The sequence below is a fragment of the Pseudonaja textilis genome, chromosome 16, assembly GCF_049901715.1.
Source record: "Pseudonaja textilis isolate UNSWEBS1 chromosome 16, rPseTex1.2, whole genome shotgun sequence".
Classification (NCBI taxonomy): Eukaryota; Metazoa; Chordata; class Lepidosauria; order Squamata; family Elapidae; genus Pseudonaja; species Pseudonaja textilis.
This window is the reverse complement of record NC_142005.1, coordinates 1,976,428-1,994,204: the sequence shown is the minus strand read 5'-3', so window position 1 is coordinate 1,994,204 and position 17,777 is coordinate 1,976,428. Positions and strand designations below refer to the sequence as shown.

The 17,777-nt window shown below is 47.4% G+C and overlaps 1 protein-coding gene across 2 annotated transcripts; it reads right to left on the bottom strand.

The window, feature by feature from the left end:
• Window positions 1–835: 835 nt before the first annotated feature.
• NIT1 (nitrilase 1) lies at window positions 836–17,760 on the bottom strand. 2 transcript variants are annotated; one of them, XM_026717713.2, is made up of 7 exons: window positions 17,636–17,760; window positions 16,459–16,548; window positions 13,331–13,582; window positions 8,977–9,080; window positions 4,887–5,020; window positions 2,453–2,578; window positions 836–1,423 (listed from the first exon to the last, which is right to left on the bottom strand). In XM_026717713.2, coding segments are annotated over exons 1-7 (987 nt in total). In that variant the 5' UTR covers window positions 17,638–17,760; the 3' UTR covers window positions 836–1,144. The 2 variants fall into 2 exon arrangements, with proteins under 2 accessions (XP_026573498.1, XP_026573499.1); XM_026717714.2 differs by having other exon boundaries at window positions 17,649–17,736.
• Between the last annotated feature and the right edge of the window lie 17 nt (window positions 17,761–17,777).

The window sequence follows — 17,777 nt, the reverse complement described above, 5'->3', positions numbered from 1 at the left end:
GTAGCTACAACTTTAAAAGCACAACTACAATGACGTGGGAAGATACCCAACAAAGCTGAATCCACATACATACATACATACATACATACATACATACATACATACATACAACCAAAGATCCACATACAAATACCATGAGAACCTCAGAAAACAAATACATACATACATACATACATACATATATATATATATATATATATATATATATATATATAAATAATTTTCTGAGGTTCTCATGGGTATTAGTATGTGGATCTTTGGTTATTCGGGTTTTCTCTGCATAAGATTGGAAGTATCTAGGCAACGCTTCGATGAAGTCTCATTCGTCATCTTCAGGCTTGTGTCTTCGGCTCTGTGCTTCTCAGAGTAATGTGAGCTTGCAGCTGCTTCTTCCTTTTAACTGCTAGTGGGGTGTGACTTGATTGGGTGGGGGGCTTGGCTGTGTTCTGATTGGTTGGGGGTTGAGACTTCATCGAAGTCTATATATATATATATATAGAGAGAGAGAGAGAGAGAGAGTGGGCAAAAAGAAAACAAAAATTTTCTCAGAGTCCGTATAAGTCTGTTCGTCCCCGGGAAAGGATTTTTTTCCAAGAAATGAGCATTTTCCACCTCAAAAGTGGGCGAGGGGTCTCCAACTGTGGCCACTTGACAACTGGTGGGCTCCCAATTCCCAGAATTCCCCAGCCAGGAATTCTGGGAGTTGAAGTCCACAAGTCTTAATAGTTGCCAAGGTTGGACATCTCTGATATATACAGAAATAGAGAGTCTCGTGAGCTGCTTAAGAAAAGAAAAAAGAAAAAAACTGGATGAAAGTGAAGAAAGAAAGACTACGTGGGGCTGAAAAACGAATTTATTTCCGGAAGGAAGCCCCTCTGCAGGGAAAGTGACCGACTTGCCCCCCCCCATGTCAGTCTGAACCCCAAAGGTCTGAACGGCCAAAAAGCAAACATCCGATGCAATCCCAGGGTGGGGATGGTGCCGAAATGCCTTCCCCCCCCCACCAGCGCCGGAGCTGTCCGCAGTTGGTTTCTCTCCTTCCCCCTCAGCCCCTCCGGGCAGCAGCAGCGGCTCCTGGACGGCCAGAGTCCCTGCAGAGTCCAGCTGCAGCAGCCAAGCCCCCTCCCTGGGCCAGCTGAGCCCATCACGGGAGCCCCAAGCCCCACTCAGCAGCCGCCCGGCTGTAGAAGCGAGGCCGGCGGTGGGCAAAGACGGGCATCTCCTGGCGGAGGCGGTGCAGGTAAGGCAGGTCGATTTCGGCAAAGCACAAGCCGGGCCCTTCCCGGCACTGGGCCACGATGCTGCCCCAGGGGTCGACCACCATGCTGTGGCCGAAGGAGCTCCGGGACGGGTGGTGCTGGCCCGTCTGGGCTGCGGCCACCACGTAGGACTGGGTTTCCACGGCACGGGCTCGCAGGAGGACCTGGGGAGGGGAACAGAGAGAAGGTTTGGAGGTTTTTTCAGATGAGATGAACAAGAGCTGGGAGGGGCCTTGTAGGTCATCTAGTCCAACCCCACGCCCAAGCAGGAGACCCTACGCCATTGCAGGTAAGTGGCCGTCTAGATTCTTCTCCAAAAGCTTCCGGCCCACAATTTCTGGTGGCAACTTCTGTTCTACTGATAATAGAAAGAAAGAGAGGGAGAGGAGGAAACTGCGGGCCTAATAACAGGCAGTCCTCAACGTACGGCCATAACTGAGCCCCCAAAGTTCTGTCACTAAGGGAGACATTCCTTGAATGATCATTTGCCCCATTTTACACCCTTTCTTGCCACCGTTATTAAGTCAACTAAACTTAGGAACACAATCGTTAAGGCCTCCCCATTGGCACTGTCAGACGGTCGCAAAACAGGATCGCGTGACCCACGACCGTCCTAAACACAAGTCGCTTGCCAAGTGTCAGCTTTTGATCACGTGACCCCTGGGGAAATGCTGCAATGGTTGTAAGTGTGAAGAAAACGGCCCCAAGTCACTTTTTTCAGGGCCGTTGTAACTTCAAGCAGTCACTAAATGAATGTCAAGTCATCAAATATTCCTCTGGTCTTTATGTAGAGTTGCCAACATTAAGGGAGAGGGAAGCAGTGCAGCAGCTTGGAAACCGAAAGTGCATTCCACAAATGTTTTCAAAGACAGTAACTAGGTGACCGAAGTTTCTGCCTTGCAAAATTCTACCTGGAGAGCCTGATTGATGACTCTGGGCTATGGAGGTGTCCCATTGGAGAATAGGAATTATGAAACACCCAGAGGGGTGGGGGGAAAACCAGGGTCAAGGGTGACGTGTCTCAGAGTCGGCTCCACCCAGGCCGTGCCGGACATGGTAACTCCCAATAAATCTTTTTGAAGTTTTGGAAGTTTGGCTCAAGACTCGTGATTTCAATGGGGGTAACGGCCAGAATCCTGACAGCAAACTGTTGTAAGTCGAGGACAACCTATAGTAAAGGCCGAGGGACTTACCTCCCAGTGGGCGGCGCCAGTTGTCACGGTGAAGGCTGACGGGTAGGTGAGAATCTCGGCTCCCGCCTGGGCCAGAGTCAGGGCCATTTCCGGAAAACGGAGGTCGTAACAGATGGCCAGTCCCACCTAGAAAAGGGGCAGACCCAGTGAGAGACCCCTGGAAGCGTCTGTTGGTAAGGACTGAGTATACGTTAAGTAGCACAGCTAGGGCTCAACGACCACAAGGGGAATTGGAACCCCCATCACTAAGTGAATCAGGCCTGATTTTTACGACCTTTTTTTTCCCCCCACGGTCATAAAACAAATCCAATTTCGCCCATTGACTCTGCATGTCGGAAAGCCTGAAGGAAGGTTAGGAACGGTGGTCACGGGATGCTCCGACCGCCGTTAAGTGCTGGCTGCCCAGGGTCTGGATTTTGTCCCGTGTGCTTTTATTTTTATTGATTTTGGAACATTAAAAATAGATAAAAGGATTTAAAAGTTCAACATTTAGATTAGATTAGATTTACAGAGTTGGAAGGGACCTTGGAGGTCATTCAGTCCAACCCCCAACCTAAGCAGGAGACTCTCCACCATTTCTGACCGATGGCAGTCCAAGTCTCTTCTTGGAGGCTTCCAGGGATGAAGTTCCCACCACTTCCGAACTATTTAGAAATGGTCAAGGATGATGGATTAATTAACCACATAGAAGGAAATTACAGGTAGTCCTCAACTTGCAATGATTCATTTAATGACCGTTTGAAATTACAACGGCACTGAAAAAAGTGACCGAGGACCATTTTTCACAGTGACGGCCGTGATCAAAATTCAGGCCCTTGGCCACCGACTCATATTGATGACGGTTGCAGTGTCCCAGGGTTACGTAGTCCCCTTTTGGTGACCCTCTGACGAGCAAAGTCAACGGGGAAGCCCAATTCAATGAACGACCGTGGGGCTGACTTAACCACTGCAGTGATTCACTGAACAACGGTGGCAAGAAAAGTTAAAAAAATGAGGCGTTAAAAACTCAGAAGGATTCACTTAGCGATCGAAATGTTGGGCTCCATTGTGGTCATGAGGACTTACCTGTAAATTCATTGCAAAGGTGAAGGGACGGCTAGGGACGCCTCTGGACCCCCCCAGTTGATGCCGCAGAGCCCCGTTTTTCTGACCCAGCTCCCCAAACACGACAAGCCGCCTGAAGTCAACTCAAAAGATTCCTTTAATTGGGAGTGCCGGCAACCCCGGCAAAAAAGTTTTTCACTGCATGCTAACAAGCCCATCCGGCAGGTGTCTGCCACTGCTATTCATCTCCGCCCCCTCCCTCTGATCCCCAGGGCTACGGTGGGGCTTCGCTAACAGCGGTGGCTCTTCCGTCCCAAGGACCGGCTCATAGATTTCCACTGCTCTCCTCTCCTCTGCCTTCTGCAAATCTGTGCATCAGGCGCTGGACTTGGCTGTTCCTCCTCTCCCTCATCAGCCACCTCCAGACCTGGGTGTCAACTCATAAAACCTTTCCAGGCCTGTTTTAGGGTTGCCGTGAACAGAAGGGAAGCGGGGAGGAATTTGAAAGAGCAGAGCGGCAGCTTGGAACCGAAAGTGCATTCCATTCTTATCTTGCAAAGATTGTAACTAAGCTACCGGATTTTCTGCCTCTCTAATTGGAGAATGTGATTGATGACTCTTGGCTACGAACGTGTTTCTGTTGGAGAATATGAATTATGATACACCCGGAGGGGTGCAGGGAAACCAGGGTCAAGGGTGACAGTGAGTTACGTGTCTCAGAATCGGCTTCGTAATAAGTCATACCGACATGTTCGCTCCTAATAAATCCTTTGAAGTTTTCGAAGTTTGGCTCGAGGCTCATGATTTAATGAGGGCGACTGCCGGAATCCTGATAGTGGGGGCTGTTGACTTTCCATCTGAGGGCTGACAGACGGCCCAGGCCCCACCTCTCTTTCTCTCTCTCTCTCTTTCTCTGCCAGCTGCTGTCAGGATTCCATCAATCGCCCTCATTAAGTCATGATCCTCGAGCCAAACTTCAAAAAACTTCAAAGGATTTATTAGAGGCGACATACTAGTCCCGCCCTGTATGAAGCCAACTCTGGCATACCTAATTCACAGTCTGCTGTGACCCTGTTTCCCCCCCCCCCGCTCCTCCCCGGGTGTCTCATAAACCAGATTCTCCAATTGAGCACCTTCACGGGCTGGGTGTCATCCGTCATGTTCTCCGGTTAAGTATATTCGCGGGCGAAAGCTCCGGTAGTTTAGTTACAGCCTTTTCTTTTTTTTTTCCCTCACCCAAGAATATATTTATTGTAGTACTAGAGACAGCCGAAGCAAAATCTAAACAGGGAGGACCCTCGGGTCTCCTGATGATTCCTCCTCCTCCTCCTCCTCTGATTCCTCCTCCTCCTCCTCCGACCGGCCACAAGTCCCGTTTTGAACCCCGTACCTTTCCCGCTGGGGTGGGCACAGGCGGCGCCATCTCTGAACCGGGGTTGGTGAAGGCGCTTTCCTTCAGGGAGACCCTCCCTTCCAGCTCCACATCAAAGAGGTGGATCTTCCGATAGGCGGCGGCTACACACCCTGAGACCGGCCTCGCCGAAGGGAAAGGAAGGATCCAGCGGATTAGAAGCAGATTCCCCACTCACGCTAAATTGCTAAATTTGCAGAGGATACAACAGTGGTGGGACTCTTCTCCGGGAGGGGATGAATCTGCCTACCGAGATGAGATGGACCAATGGTTGCTTTCGTGGTGTGGAGACCATAACTTGGTCCTCATCACCAATAAGACCAAGGAACTGATAATGGACTATATAGAAGGAACAGATCAGACCTCCAACCCTGCTTATCGAGGGAGACCGAGTGGAGCAAGTGGCCAGTTTTAAGTTTCTGGGTGTTACCCTAAAAGAGGACCTGACCTGGGGGGCTCCCATTGCAGCCCTGGTCAAAAGGGCCCAGCAGAGATTCTACTACCGGAGGCTTCTCAGGAAACAACCACCGAATGGAAAACTGCTGGGGACCTTCTACCGCTGCACCAGAGAGAGTATCTTAACTCACTGCACCTCTGTGTGGTTTGCCAATTGCACAGAGGAAGATAGGACAGCACTCCAGAGGGTGAATGTCATTGCCCAGAGGATCATGGGTTGCCCTCTCCCCTCTTTGGAAGAGCTTTAGAGCTCCCGCTGCCTTAAGAAAGTTCCAAACATCCCCAAAGATCGATCTCATCCTGAGCACCCTCTTTTTTTTTTTTTAACTATTACCATCTGGCAGACGGTACAGGAGAATAAAAACAAGGACAAATAGGCTGAAAAACAGCTTCTGTCCCAGGGCAGTAACTCTATTGAATTCCACTGTACAGTGTTGGTGCGGTGCTGGGGTTTTTCAATTCAATGTGCGGAGGGGGAAGGATGTGTGTTTGTGTTTATTGTCATGGTCACGATGTGCACTGTTTGATTTCGTTGTATCAGGTGCAATGACAATAAACTAAAAACTAAATAAAAGTAGTGGGAATAAAATCTACGAAATTGCAACCTCACGTAGGTAATAGTCATGCCAGCTACAGGTCATCCTCGGCTTCACAACAAGAGCCTTGGCAACTGGCTTGTATTTATGACCGTTGCTGGGTGATCCCCTTTTGCGACCGCCCAGCAACCAAACTCAAGGGGGAGGCCAGATTTACTTAACAACCGTGTGTCTGACGTTAACAACTGCATGATTCGCTTAACAACTATGCAAGGAAGATTGTAAAATGGGGGCAAAAACTCACTTCAGTGTCTCCCTTAGCAACAGAAATTTGGGGCTCAAAATTTTATAAGTCGTAAGTCGAGGACTACCTGTATATCACGTCCTGCAACATTATGCTTTCAGAAAGTGATTCCCAATGTCCACTTTTTTTTTCTTATTTTCAGGAATATTTTTTTCTGCCTTCCTGTAACTTAAGACTCCCCACTTTCCAACCTGGGATAAAGCTCGTCACAATTTATTGGGACCTTCCCATAAAGGAATTTTCCGCACTTTCGGGGGAAAAAACTTTTTTCAGAATGAATGAAAAGAATATATTGCCAGTCATTTGGATGGGATGACCCAAGATCTAATATTTTAAGAGTAAAAGGTGGAAAGTTTTCAGTTTGTTTATATTTTTACACAGAACTACTAGGGATTATGAGATAGCATCTTCCAGTATTTGAGGGACTGCCACAGAGAAGGGGAAGGGGGGGTCAAAGCAGATGTCCCCAACCTTGGCCCCTTTGAGACTTGTGGACTTCAACTCCCAGAATTCCTCAACCAGCTGGCTGACGAATTTTGGGAATGGATGCCCACAAGCCTTAAAGTGGCCCAGGTTGGAGACCCCTGCTCCAAAGCACCAGAAGGCAGGATAAGAAGCAATGGATGGAAGAGAGAAGCAACCAGGAATTAAGGAAAAACTTCCTAACAATGAGGACAATTCACCAGTGGGACTCCTTGCCTCCAGAAGTTGTGAGTGCTCCAATACTGGAGGTTTTCAAGAAGAGATGAGACATCCATTTGTCCAGAATGGTATAAGATCTCCTACTTGAGCAGAAGATTGGACTACAAAACCTCCATGGTCCCTTCCAATCCTGCTGTTCTGTTAACACGTGGCTTTCTAGGTTCATGGAGTCCTTGGTGCTATGTGAGCTTGGTTGTTTTCTTGTAGCACTGATGATGCTACCCAACTGGGTCATGAAATGTCTGCAAAAAAAACAACCACACTCAGAGACCACCCAAAAAACAACCACTCAGAGACCACCCAAAAAACAACCACTCAGAGACCACCAAAAAACAACCACTCAGAGACCACCCAAAAAACAACCACTCAGAGACCACCAGAAAAACAACCACTCAGAGACCACCAAAAAAACAACCACTCAGAGGCCACCAAAAAAACCACTCAGAGACCACCCAAAAAACAACCACTCAGAGGCCACCAAAAAACCACTCAGAGACCACCCAAAAACAACCACTCAGAGACCACCAAAAAAACAACCACGCTCAGAGACCACCAAAAAAACAACCACTCAGAGACCATGATAAAAACAACCACTCAGAGACCACCAAAAAAAACACTCAGAGACCACCAGAAAAACAACCACACAGAGACCACCGAAAAAACAACCACTCAGAGACCACCAAAAACAACCACTCAGAGACCACCGAAAAAACAACCACTCAGAGACCACCCAAAAAAACGCTCAGAGACCACCAGAAAAACAACCAGAGACCACCGAAAAAACAACCACTCAGAGATCACCAAAAAACAACCACTCAGTGACCACCAAAAAACAACCACTCAGAGACCACCAAAAAAAACCCTCAGAGACCACCAGAAAAACAACCACTCAGAGACCACCCAAAAAACAACCACTCAGAGACCACCAAAAAACAACCACTCAGAGACCACCCAAAAAACAACCACTCAGAGACCACCATAAAAACAACCACTCAGAGACCACCCAAAAAAACAACCACGCTCAGAGACCACCAAAAAAACAACCATTCAGAGACCAAGAACCCCTCAGTTCCACCCTGATCTACAAATCTTCTCTTTCAGAAATATATTTCACAAACTTTTGCCTTTTCTGGTACGGTTTCTTTCCAGGGCAACTTTTTGCCTCTATATAGCCTTCCTTTCAAAATGTAATTTCAGCAATGTACCTAAGAGTCCAAGTCTCATTTAACTTTAGATTTACTCAAAGGCTTTTTCTATATGACTTATACCTTTAAACAGCTGCTTTTCATCACCCTGAGTCCCAAATCAGTGTTTACAGATTGTAATGTCTTTGTCCCACAACAAACTGCAATGCAGGCAAACAAACCACCTGTGGGTCGGGCACAAAAGTGTAAACTCAGGCATGCTGTATGCTTTGTTTTGACTTAACAAGTTGTGTAAACACAGCCACTGTATTTCATCAACACGATTTATGTCTTCGTTTGATGCGTGAAGTCTAATGTAATTTTTTTTTTCAACTATCACCACTGTGAAGCAGAATTTTTTAAGGAAGCATGGACAATCCAGATACAGATTAACGGAATGGGAAGGGACCTTGTAGGTCATCTAGTCCAACCCCCCCCAAAGCAGGAAACCCTACATCATTTCTAACAGAGGGCAGTCCATTCTCTTCTTGAAAGTCTCCAGGGATGAAGCTCCCACAACTTTCGAAGGCAACTTCTGTTCCATTTGGTTAATTGTTCCATCAGAACGTTTCTCCTTATTTCCAGGTTGAATCTCTTCTTGATCAGTTTCCATCCATTATTCCTTGTCTGACCTTCAGGTGCCTTGGAGAATAGCTTGACCCCCTTCCTCCTCTCTGGGGTAGCCCCTCAAATATCGGAAGGCTGCTATCATGTCTCCCCTGGTCCTTCTCTTCCCTAGACGAGCCAGGCCCAGTTCTTGCAACCGTTCGTCGCATGTTTGAGTCCAATCTGACTCAGCACCCTTGTGGCTGTGCTCTCTCGGTGCAGGAATATTGGGGGAGTGGGGCAAAAAGAGACCCCCACCTAATTTAAGGACATTTCGTTACCTTTGGCATCCACAAGAAGGTGGCAGTTGTAGATCCGTCGCGTGCTTTCCCAATCTTTGCCCTTCTCGTGGAAACCTCCAAGAGACAACCACACTCCACATTCCCTGCCAGGAGAGAAGCAAAGGTTTGTTTCCACCTGGGCTTACCTGGCTGAGGTTCTCCCCTCCCCCACTGGGTGGCACCTACGGAAGACGGAGCCGTTCTCTGCACCTGCTACAAGAACCAAGACCTTTTATTTCTGAAAGAGTCGTTTGTCAGCCTTAGAGGTGTGGCCCAACTCCCAGAATTCCCCAGCCAACTATGCTGGCTGGGGAATTCTGGGAGCTGAAGTCCACACCTCTTCAAGTTGCTAAAGTCGAGAAACATCGCGTTAGGACGCGAACATATTTTTAATACGCTTTATCTTCCCTTTATTATTATTTAATAAATAACTCAAGATGGCGAACATACTCAACAGACCTTCCTTCTCTTATTTTGCCTGCAATAGCAACCCAGTGGGTGGGGCTGAGAGAAAGTGACTGGCCCAAAGTCACCCAACCAGGTTTCATACCTAAAGTGGGACGAAAGCTCACCATCTCCTGATGATTGGCCCAAAGTCACCCAGTTGGCTTTCATGGCTAAAGCACAACTAGAACTCAGAGTTATCCTGGTAATTAGCCCAGTTACCCAGACATCTTGCATGTCTAAAATAGAATTAGAACTCATCACCTCATCTATGAGCTGCGGTGGCGCAGTGGTCAGAATGCAGCACTGCAGGATACTTCAGTTGCCTGCCGGCTGCCTGCAATTTGGCAGTTCGAATCCCACCAGGCTCAAGGTTGGCTCAGCCTTCCGTCCATCCGAGTTGGGTAAAATGAGGACCCAGATTGTTGGGGGGCAAGAGGCTGACTCTATAAACTGCTTAGAGAGGGTTGGAAAGCATTGTGAAGTGGTATATAAGTCTAAGTGCTCTTGCTATCTCCTGGGTTCCAGCTTGGCGCCTTAACCACTAGACAAAAACTGATTTGAAGCCAAGATGGCGCTGACGACAACTGCCTCAGTGAAATGCTCTGTAATGGTTTCTTTATTCCTTATTATTATCGGCAATTCACTACGGATTTCCTACTCACGAGACCATCTGCTAAGAATTAGGCCATGTTTTTGTTAAGGAGCAGCTTTCTGATTCCTCATCCCCACCTGTCTTTGCAAACGCGGAGGAGATTCTAACCAATTTCCCGCTGCTATGGATTACAACAAAGAAAGCAAAGAAGCGACCACGCCGGAAGAGGAGACGTGGTAAACGAGTGGGAATTTTAAACAGACTAAGGAATAGGGGGGGAAAAAACCTCCTTTACCTTCAATCTTTCTGACTAATTTACGCTCACTGGCTAACAAGATGGATGAAATTCATCTCTTAAATAGATGGAATTCTGATTTTCATAACTCAGCTGTTTTTTGTTTTACTGAAACCTGTCTTAATCCACAAATTCATGAGGACTACACCATATACATCCCAGGACTTCAGACATTTAGATCAGACAGAATTGAAGAGACATCAGGTAAAACAAAGGGTGGAGGATTATGTTTATATATCAACAAAAGCTATAAGTTTTGTGATGAAAACTTAAGAGTCTTTACACATCAACTGCAAGCCATTTTACTCTCCACGTGAGTTCTCCTCATTTCTCCTAATAGCTGTGTATGTTCCTCCACAAGCCTGTGTAAACAAGACATTACGAACTCTTGCTGATCAAATTATGGAGGTTGAAGGCAAACACCCAGGTTTCCTTCCCATCATTTTAGGAGATTTCAATCGAGCAAATTTAAGGAAAGAGCTCCCAAAATATTTCCAGCATGTCAATTGTCCCACCAGAGGCAAAAATACTTTAGACCACTGCCACACAACAGTAAAAGATGTTTATAGGTCTTTACCACGAGCAGCTGTGGGACACTCTGACCACTGCAAGATTCACCTTGTACCTGCCTACAGACAAAGACTTAAAACCATGAAACCAACAATTAAATCAGCGAAGACTTGGTCAGATGAGGCAAAGCTGAAGCTCCAGGCCTGCCTTGATTGTACTGATTGGAATGTTTTTGAAGATGCCTCTGCAGACCTAGATGAGTTCACATCATATGTTAGCTTCTGCGAAGACTTATGTGTACCAACAAGGAACCTGCAAATATATAGTAACAATAAACCTTGGTTCACAGCAAAAGTTAAGCAGCTAGGCCGTTCCAAAGAGGAAGCCTACAGAAAAGGTAACAGAAGGCTGTACAACCAGGCCAGAAACATATTAATAAGAGAGACCAGAGCATCAAAAAGAAGCTACTCTGAAAAGTTAAAGAATCCATTCTCAACAAATGAACCAGCAAACATGTGGAAAACTCTGAAAAACATCACCGGCTTCAGCAAACCTCCTTCCCAGGCAGAAGGAAATCAACAACTAGCAGATGACCTGCATGTGTTTTACTGCAGGTTTGAAAAGAAACTACAGCCACCTATCTCCACAACCCCCATCTCAAACACACCAACAACAGCCAAGCCTCCTACAACTGGCCCCAATCCATTGGACTCAAAACCTCTGGTGATCCCAGAAAAAGAAGTGCAAGATCTATTACACAGATGAAAGCCAGGAAAAGCACCAGGGCCAGACAAGATAACGGCTTCTTGCTTAAAAGTCTGTGCTGACCAATTGGCCCCCATCTTCACCCGAATCTTCAATAGATCCCTAGAGATGTGCTATGTTCCTTCCTGCTTCAAACGTTCTGCCATCATCCCAGTGCCAAAGAAGCCCTCCATCAAGGAACTGAATAACTCTAACATCTGTAGTTATGAAAATCTTTGAAAGGCTTGTGCTGTCCCACCTGAAAACCATCATGGATCCACTGTTAGATCCCATGCAGTTTGCCTACCGAGCAAATAGATCGACAGATGATGCTGTTAACATGGTTCTGCATTACATCCTACAACACCTTGAATCTCCAAATACCTACGCAAGGGTCCTCTTTGTAGACTTCAGTTCAGCATTCAATACCATCATACCAGACACTCTTCTAAGTAAATTAAACCAACTAGCGGTACCTGAACACACTTGTAAGTGGATCATAAGCTTCCTAACAGACAGCAGGTGAAGCTAGGTGGAATCACATCCAATACCTGTACAATCAGCACAGGGCCCCCCCAAGGCTGTTTGCTATCTCCACTTCTCTTCTCCCTACATACCAACGACTGCATCTCAAAAGATCCATCTGTTAAAATACTGAAGTTTGCTGATGACACAACAGTGATTGGTCTCATTCGAGACAACGATGAATCTGCATACAGACAGGAGGTTATATAACTTACCTCGTGGTGTAACCAGAACAATCTGGAACTGAACATGCTCAAAACTGTAGAAATGGTGGTAGACTTTAGAAGAAACTCTCCCATACGACCACCTCTTACAATACTAGACAACACAGTATCAACAGTAGAGACCTTCAAATTTCTAGGTTCTACTATATCACATGACCTAAAATGGACACCTAACATCAAAAACATCATCAAAAAAGCACAACAAAGAATGTTATTTCTGCGCCAACTCAGGAAGCTCAAACTGCCCAAGGAGCTGCTGTTCTACAGAGGAACGATTGAGTCTGTCATCTGAATCTCTATAACTGTCTGGTTTGGTTCTGCAACCCAACAGGACAGACAGACTTCAGAGGATAATTAGGACTGCAGAAAAAACAATTACTACCCACCTGCCTTCAACCGAGCACCTATATGCTGCACAGTCAAAAAGAGGGCTGTGAAAATATCTACAGACCCCTCACATCCCGGACATAAACCGTTTCAACTCCTACCCTCAAAACGACGCTATAGAGCCCTGCACACCAGAACAACTAGACACAAGAACATTTTTTTTCCCGAAGGCCATCACTCTGCTAAACAAATAATTCCCTCAACACTGTTCAACTATTTACAAAGTTTGCACTACTATTACTGTTAATCTTCTCATCACTCCTTATCACCCATCCCCTCCCACTTGTGATTGTAGGACTGTAACTTTGTTGCTTGTATCCTTACGATTTATATTGACTGTTTCCTAATATGATTTGATTGTTGATTGTACCCTATGACTATCATTAAGTGTTGTATGTTATGATTCTTGATTCTTAACGAATGTACCTTTTCTTTATGTATACTGAGAGTATTTACACCAAGACAAATTCCTTGTGTGTCCTATCGCACTTGGCCAATAAAGTATTCTATATGTTCTGGGACTGTTTTTTATCATCCATCTTCGCTGCATGTCGACAGCCTCTCCCGCCTAACCCCTCCGTAGGGATCCAAATTCTTGGAGGAGCCGTTCTGGCCCCCCGAGAGTCTTACCTGGCCAGGCTGACGTAGCGCTGAAGATAATCCCCCTCCAAGGGCTCCGCCAAGCTGAGGGTCTCTTCCGTGCAGCTGCCAATGAAGTCAAAGGCTTCCGGGAGAAAGACAACGCAAGCATCCCGCCGAGTGGCCTCTCGGACCAGCTGCGAACAAGCCTCCCAGTTGCGTTCTCGGTCTGGCGTCGACGTCACCTGGCAGACCGCAATGAGGGGCTTTGGGCCTCTCGCACCCGAGAACATGGCTGGGGAGCTGGAGAGGAAATATGGAAAAAGGTATCAGAGCAACACAGGCAACCCAGTCAGATGATCAGTAGGAGTCCCTTTATTAGCTCCAACTTTGCCAAGGTCCTGGTTCCCTTCTGGGCTGGAGGAAAACTCTCCCAGGAACAGCCTTTGGCTGCAGGGAATCAAGTCCAAAACGCGGTCAACAAAAACCGTAACTATAAGTCCAATCAAGGTAAGATGAGGTCATTAGACTGGCAGGGCAGGAGAAGGAATTCCAGATGTGAAGGAACGGCCATAATTCAACATGGTTGGGAAAACACAATTTGTTCCTAGCAGACACCGCACTCAGCTTGCATCTCTTTTAAACTCTCATTCCCACATGTGGCTAATGAAGGGAATCAGGGCCCTTTCCTCCCCCGTAAGCCACACAACCCACGTTGCTCCTTTCTCCGTTTCTCCCTGCGTGCCCTAGGATGAAGACGGGGTGGGCCTGGGTCTTCCTCTGAACTCCTCTCTCCTTTGTTCTACCTCTCTCCTGCTCTGCCCAGCCGGACTTTTGCCCTTCCCCAGTTTCCTCCACAGCCAATGGAGCCATACTCCCGCTCCCTGTCAGCTCTTCGGCTTCCTCCTCGGATTCAGATCCTGACAGAGGCATGACAAAATCTATGCAGAAATCATCACACACACACACGGATGAGAAACAGAAAATTTACTTCACATTGAACTCCTCCATTTAGCTTTATGCTTTTGGGTTGCTGGACACGAAAACATTTGTTGTGATATCAGCTTGTCCGCTTGGAAGCCATTTTTCTTTGAGGCTTCTGGGCTGCCACATTCAGTGCCTGGGAATTTGGGAGGGGTTTTTTTAAGGAGCGGTGGAAGATTAGCCACAACATTCCTTTCTCAGAAAGTCAAGGACATGTTGCCCTGCACCTGGAGGGGAACGACTGGGGATAGTTGTCAAGCCAGAAATTGACATATGCGTAGCCCTTTTATTTAGCCTTCTTATATATTCCTTCTCTTTTTTCTCTTTGCTGGTTATGGGGTAGAAGGGTTTCGGGCTTGCCACAATCCTAAGGTGGGAGGAGCAGAGATAAGAATGGTGGCAAACCTTTTTCGGCTCCCGTAACAATAATTGCACGCGTGCTTGTGTGCTCGTGTGCCAGCACCCAGAAGGCAATGCGTGCTGGCCCACTCCCACCCCCCTGTGCCTGTGTGCACAATCCCCCTGCAGTGTGCTGCACATCTGCGCATGCACGATCCTCTTGCTGCGTGCCCACCTGCATGCGCGATTCCCCCGCCATGCACAGCACGTTTCTGCACCTGCGCATGTGATTCTGCCGCATGCCACGCACCTGCATGCGCAATCACCCTTTCATGCAGCGCGCGCCTGCACATTCACGTGCAATCACCCCCGTGCCGCGCATCTGCACATGTGTGCACAACCCCCAGCACGCGCTGCATGTCTCTGCGCATGCACGTGTCTCCCACGCTCCCCGCGCATGTGTGCCTGATACCCAACAATCAGCTGTCAGGTGGTGGCGCCGTCCGCACATGCGCAGTGGAGCTCTTCCTGGCAAGCTCTCACATGCCGGGGGAAATGGCTCTGCGTGCCATTTCCAGCACGCATGCCATAGGTTCGCCAACACGGAGCTAGGTGGTTCTCCGTCCCATGGGAACGAAAGCTGACCCTGCTGCGACCTGCAGGTGGAGGCTGATGACGCCAGACTAACGTTGATTTACTTCTGTTGGGGAATGTGACTTTGGGGGTCTGTTTCTAACTTCCAATATTATGTGGTGCAATTCCGGGTTGGGTCAGATCCGGAATGACAAACAGACTTTGCCAATTTGATGCTTTACCTAAATAAAAGAAATTGTCTTGGAAAGTGGACTTTGCTTTTTCCTTTTTAAATGTATTTCATCGCCTGGAAACCCTGACCATGGTCTCCAGCCGGAACGAAGTAACGATTGGGCCATGTGACGGCTTGATGGATGCCGGGGAACGGATCTTTCGTTTCTCTTTTGGGAAGGGAAAACCCGGAGTTCTCAGATTTGGGTTTTCCCCAGATGTGCCAATATGGCATCTCTGATAAAATGGATCTTTGGGAAGATGATAATTCTCTGCGGTTTTTTTTCTCTGGAGGTTACTTGGAACGCTGACACGTTAGCCAGAAACTGGAAGAGAACAACTGGAGTTTTATGTTTTATGTTTTTAAATCCCAACATTTCAACTAGATTTAAAATGGCAAAGCTCCTATTTTAAAATTATGAATCGGCATTCTTGTTTAGTGCTGGAACGGTTGAATAGAAATCAACAGACAGAAGATTGCACCCATAGCACAAACCAGCGCACTGCATTTTTAGCCTACTGTGTTTTGTGTACTCAATATACTTGGTGGATTGTTGTTCTCTCTGTTGTGCAAATCCCCCCAAAAAGGACTCAGTTGTGCAAACCATGGATAGCATGGTGCAAAATTCTGGGAGTAAACAGAACCCAATTCCTCCTCCTTAATTCCCTAATTCTGGGTCAGGATACCTTGCTGGGTGCAATGAAAATAAACAAGGGAAGGACACATACCAAGTTGTAAAAAGCACCAGAAATTAGAGTTTTTAATAGATTAACAGAGTTGGAAGGGACCTTGAAGGTCATCTAGTCCAACCCTCAGCCCATGCAGGAGAGACCCTACACCATTTCTGACAGACGGCAGTCCAGTCTCTTCTTGAAAGCCTCCAGGGATGAAGCTCCCACAATGTGTGAAGGCAAAAGTTATCCTTCAGATACGACTGAACTGTAACTCGCAGTTCAGAATGCCGGAGCTTCACACCTATTTTTCCATTCTCTCACCCCCTTCTTACCGCTCCATGGATGTCATCTGCAAAAGCGGCCCTGAGGTGAGTTACCTGTTGCCAGGTGCCTGGCTCTGGATCCCTCTAAACTGTTTCCCAGCACCGCACAGGATTTGCAAGGTCTTCTGGACCGCTCCTCTCAACCTAGAATAGTCAAAGAATGAAAAGGAGGATAATGGCTTTAATAGAAGAGCATATTTGTAGCTCAGAGGTGAACTGTAAAATCCTTGGTGATCTCTGAGCTTGGCTCTTTGGTACTTGGGCAAACCAGCCATCAATAGATACTATTAAACTATCTACCTGTATTTTATTTTCACCTCTTCTCCACCCCATAGATTCTTTTCTTACAGCAGAGGTCTCCAAACTTGGCTACTTTAAGACTTGTGGACTTCAACTCCCAGAATTCCTCAGCCAGCTGTGCTGGCTGGAGCATTCTGGGAGTTGAAGTCCCCAAGTATTAAAGTGGCCAAGTTTGTGGACCCCGTCCTACAGTGTGATTCATTGCTATGTTCATATGACTCACTGAACCCAGCTGAAGAACTAGTTCGGTGTTTTTACAAGCTTGGCCCCTTGATGATGGGTGCACTTCCAACTCCCAGAATTCCACAGCCAGGATGGTTTAAGATGGGTGGACTACAACTCCCAGAATTCCCCAGCCAGCATTGCTTAAGGATGGATTGCAACTCCCAAAATTCCGTAGCCAATCTGATTTAAGATGGGTGCACTTCCAATTCCCAGAATTCCCCAGCCAGCACACTTTGAGAGGGGTGGACTTCAACTCCCATAATTCCCTTAGCTAACAATGTTTTAAGATGGGTGGACTTCAACTCCCAGAATCCCACAGTCAGCATTGCCTAAGGATGGACTAAGGATGATTTAAGATGGGTGCACTTCCAAGTCCCAGACAGTGTTTTAAGTTGGTTGGACTATAATTCCCAAAATTCCCCAGCCAGCATGCTTCAAGACAGGTGGAGTTCAACTCCCAGAATTCTTTGCTGGCTGGGGAATCCTGGGAGTTGAAGTCCATTCCTCTTAAAGGGGCCGAGTCTGAAAAACCTGGCATTTGCCCAACTTGCTCCTCTGGGTTAGCCACACCCCCATGTCCTGACGCCCCGCCCCCAAATGGGCCAATGGTGGGGGTGGTCCTGATTTTGCACGTGGGGCTACTTCCTCCAACCTTCCAGCCCGCCCACCGCCCCCACCCCTCAACCCTGCAGCTCCAGCGGCCCACATTCCGCTCCTGCCTCCGGCCACCGCGTGTCCCGAGGAGCCTCCACGGCAGCGGCAGCAGGTCCCCCTCTGCTCCAGCTCAGTCCATCCCGGAAGTCCAACTGGGCCCTTAACAAAGATGGCGGCTGGGGCGCTCAACAGCT

Bases quoted from the DNA above. Each gene is read 5' to 3' on its own strand.
- NIT1 (XM_026717713.2), bottom strand. The intron at 13,583-16,458 runs GTAACTCACCTC...TTTCCTCTCCAG, and splicing joins AGCCAGGCACCTGGCAACAG to CTCCCCAGCCATGTTCTCGG. The intron at 9,081-13,330 runs GTAAGACTCTCG...CTCTCCTGGCAG, and splicing joins CGCTACGTCAGCCTGGCCAG to GGAATGTGGAGTGTGGTTGT.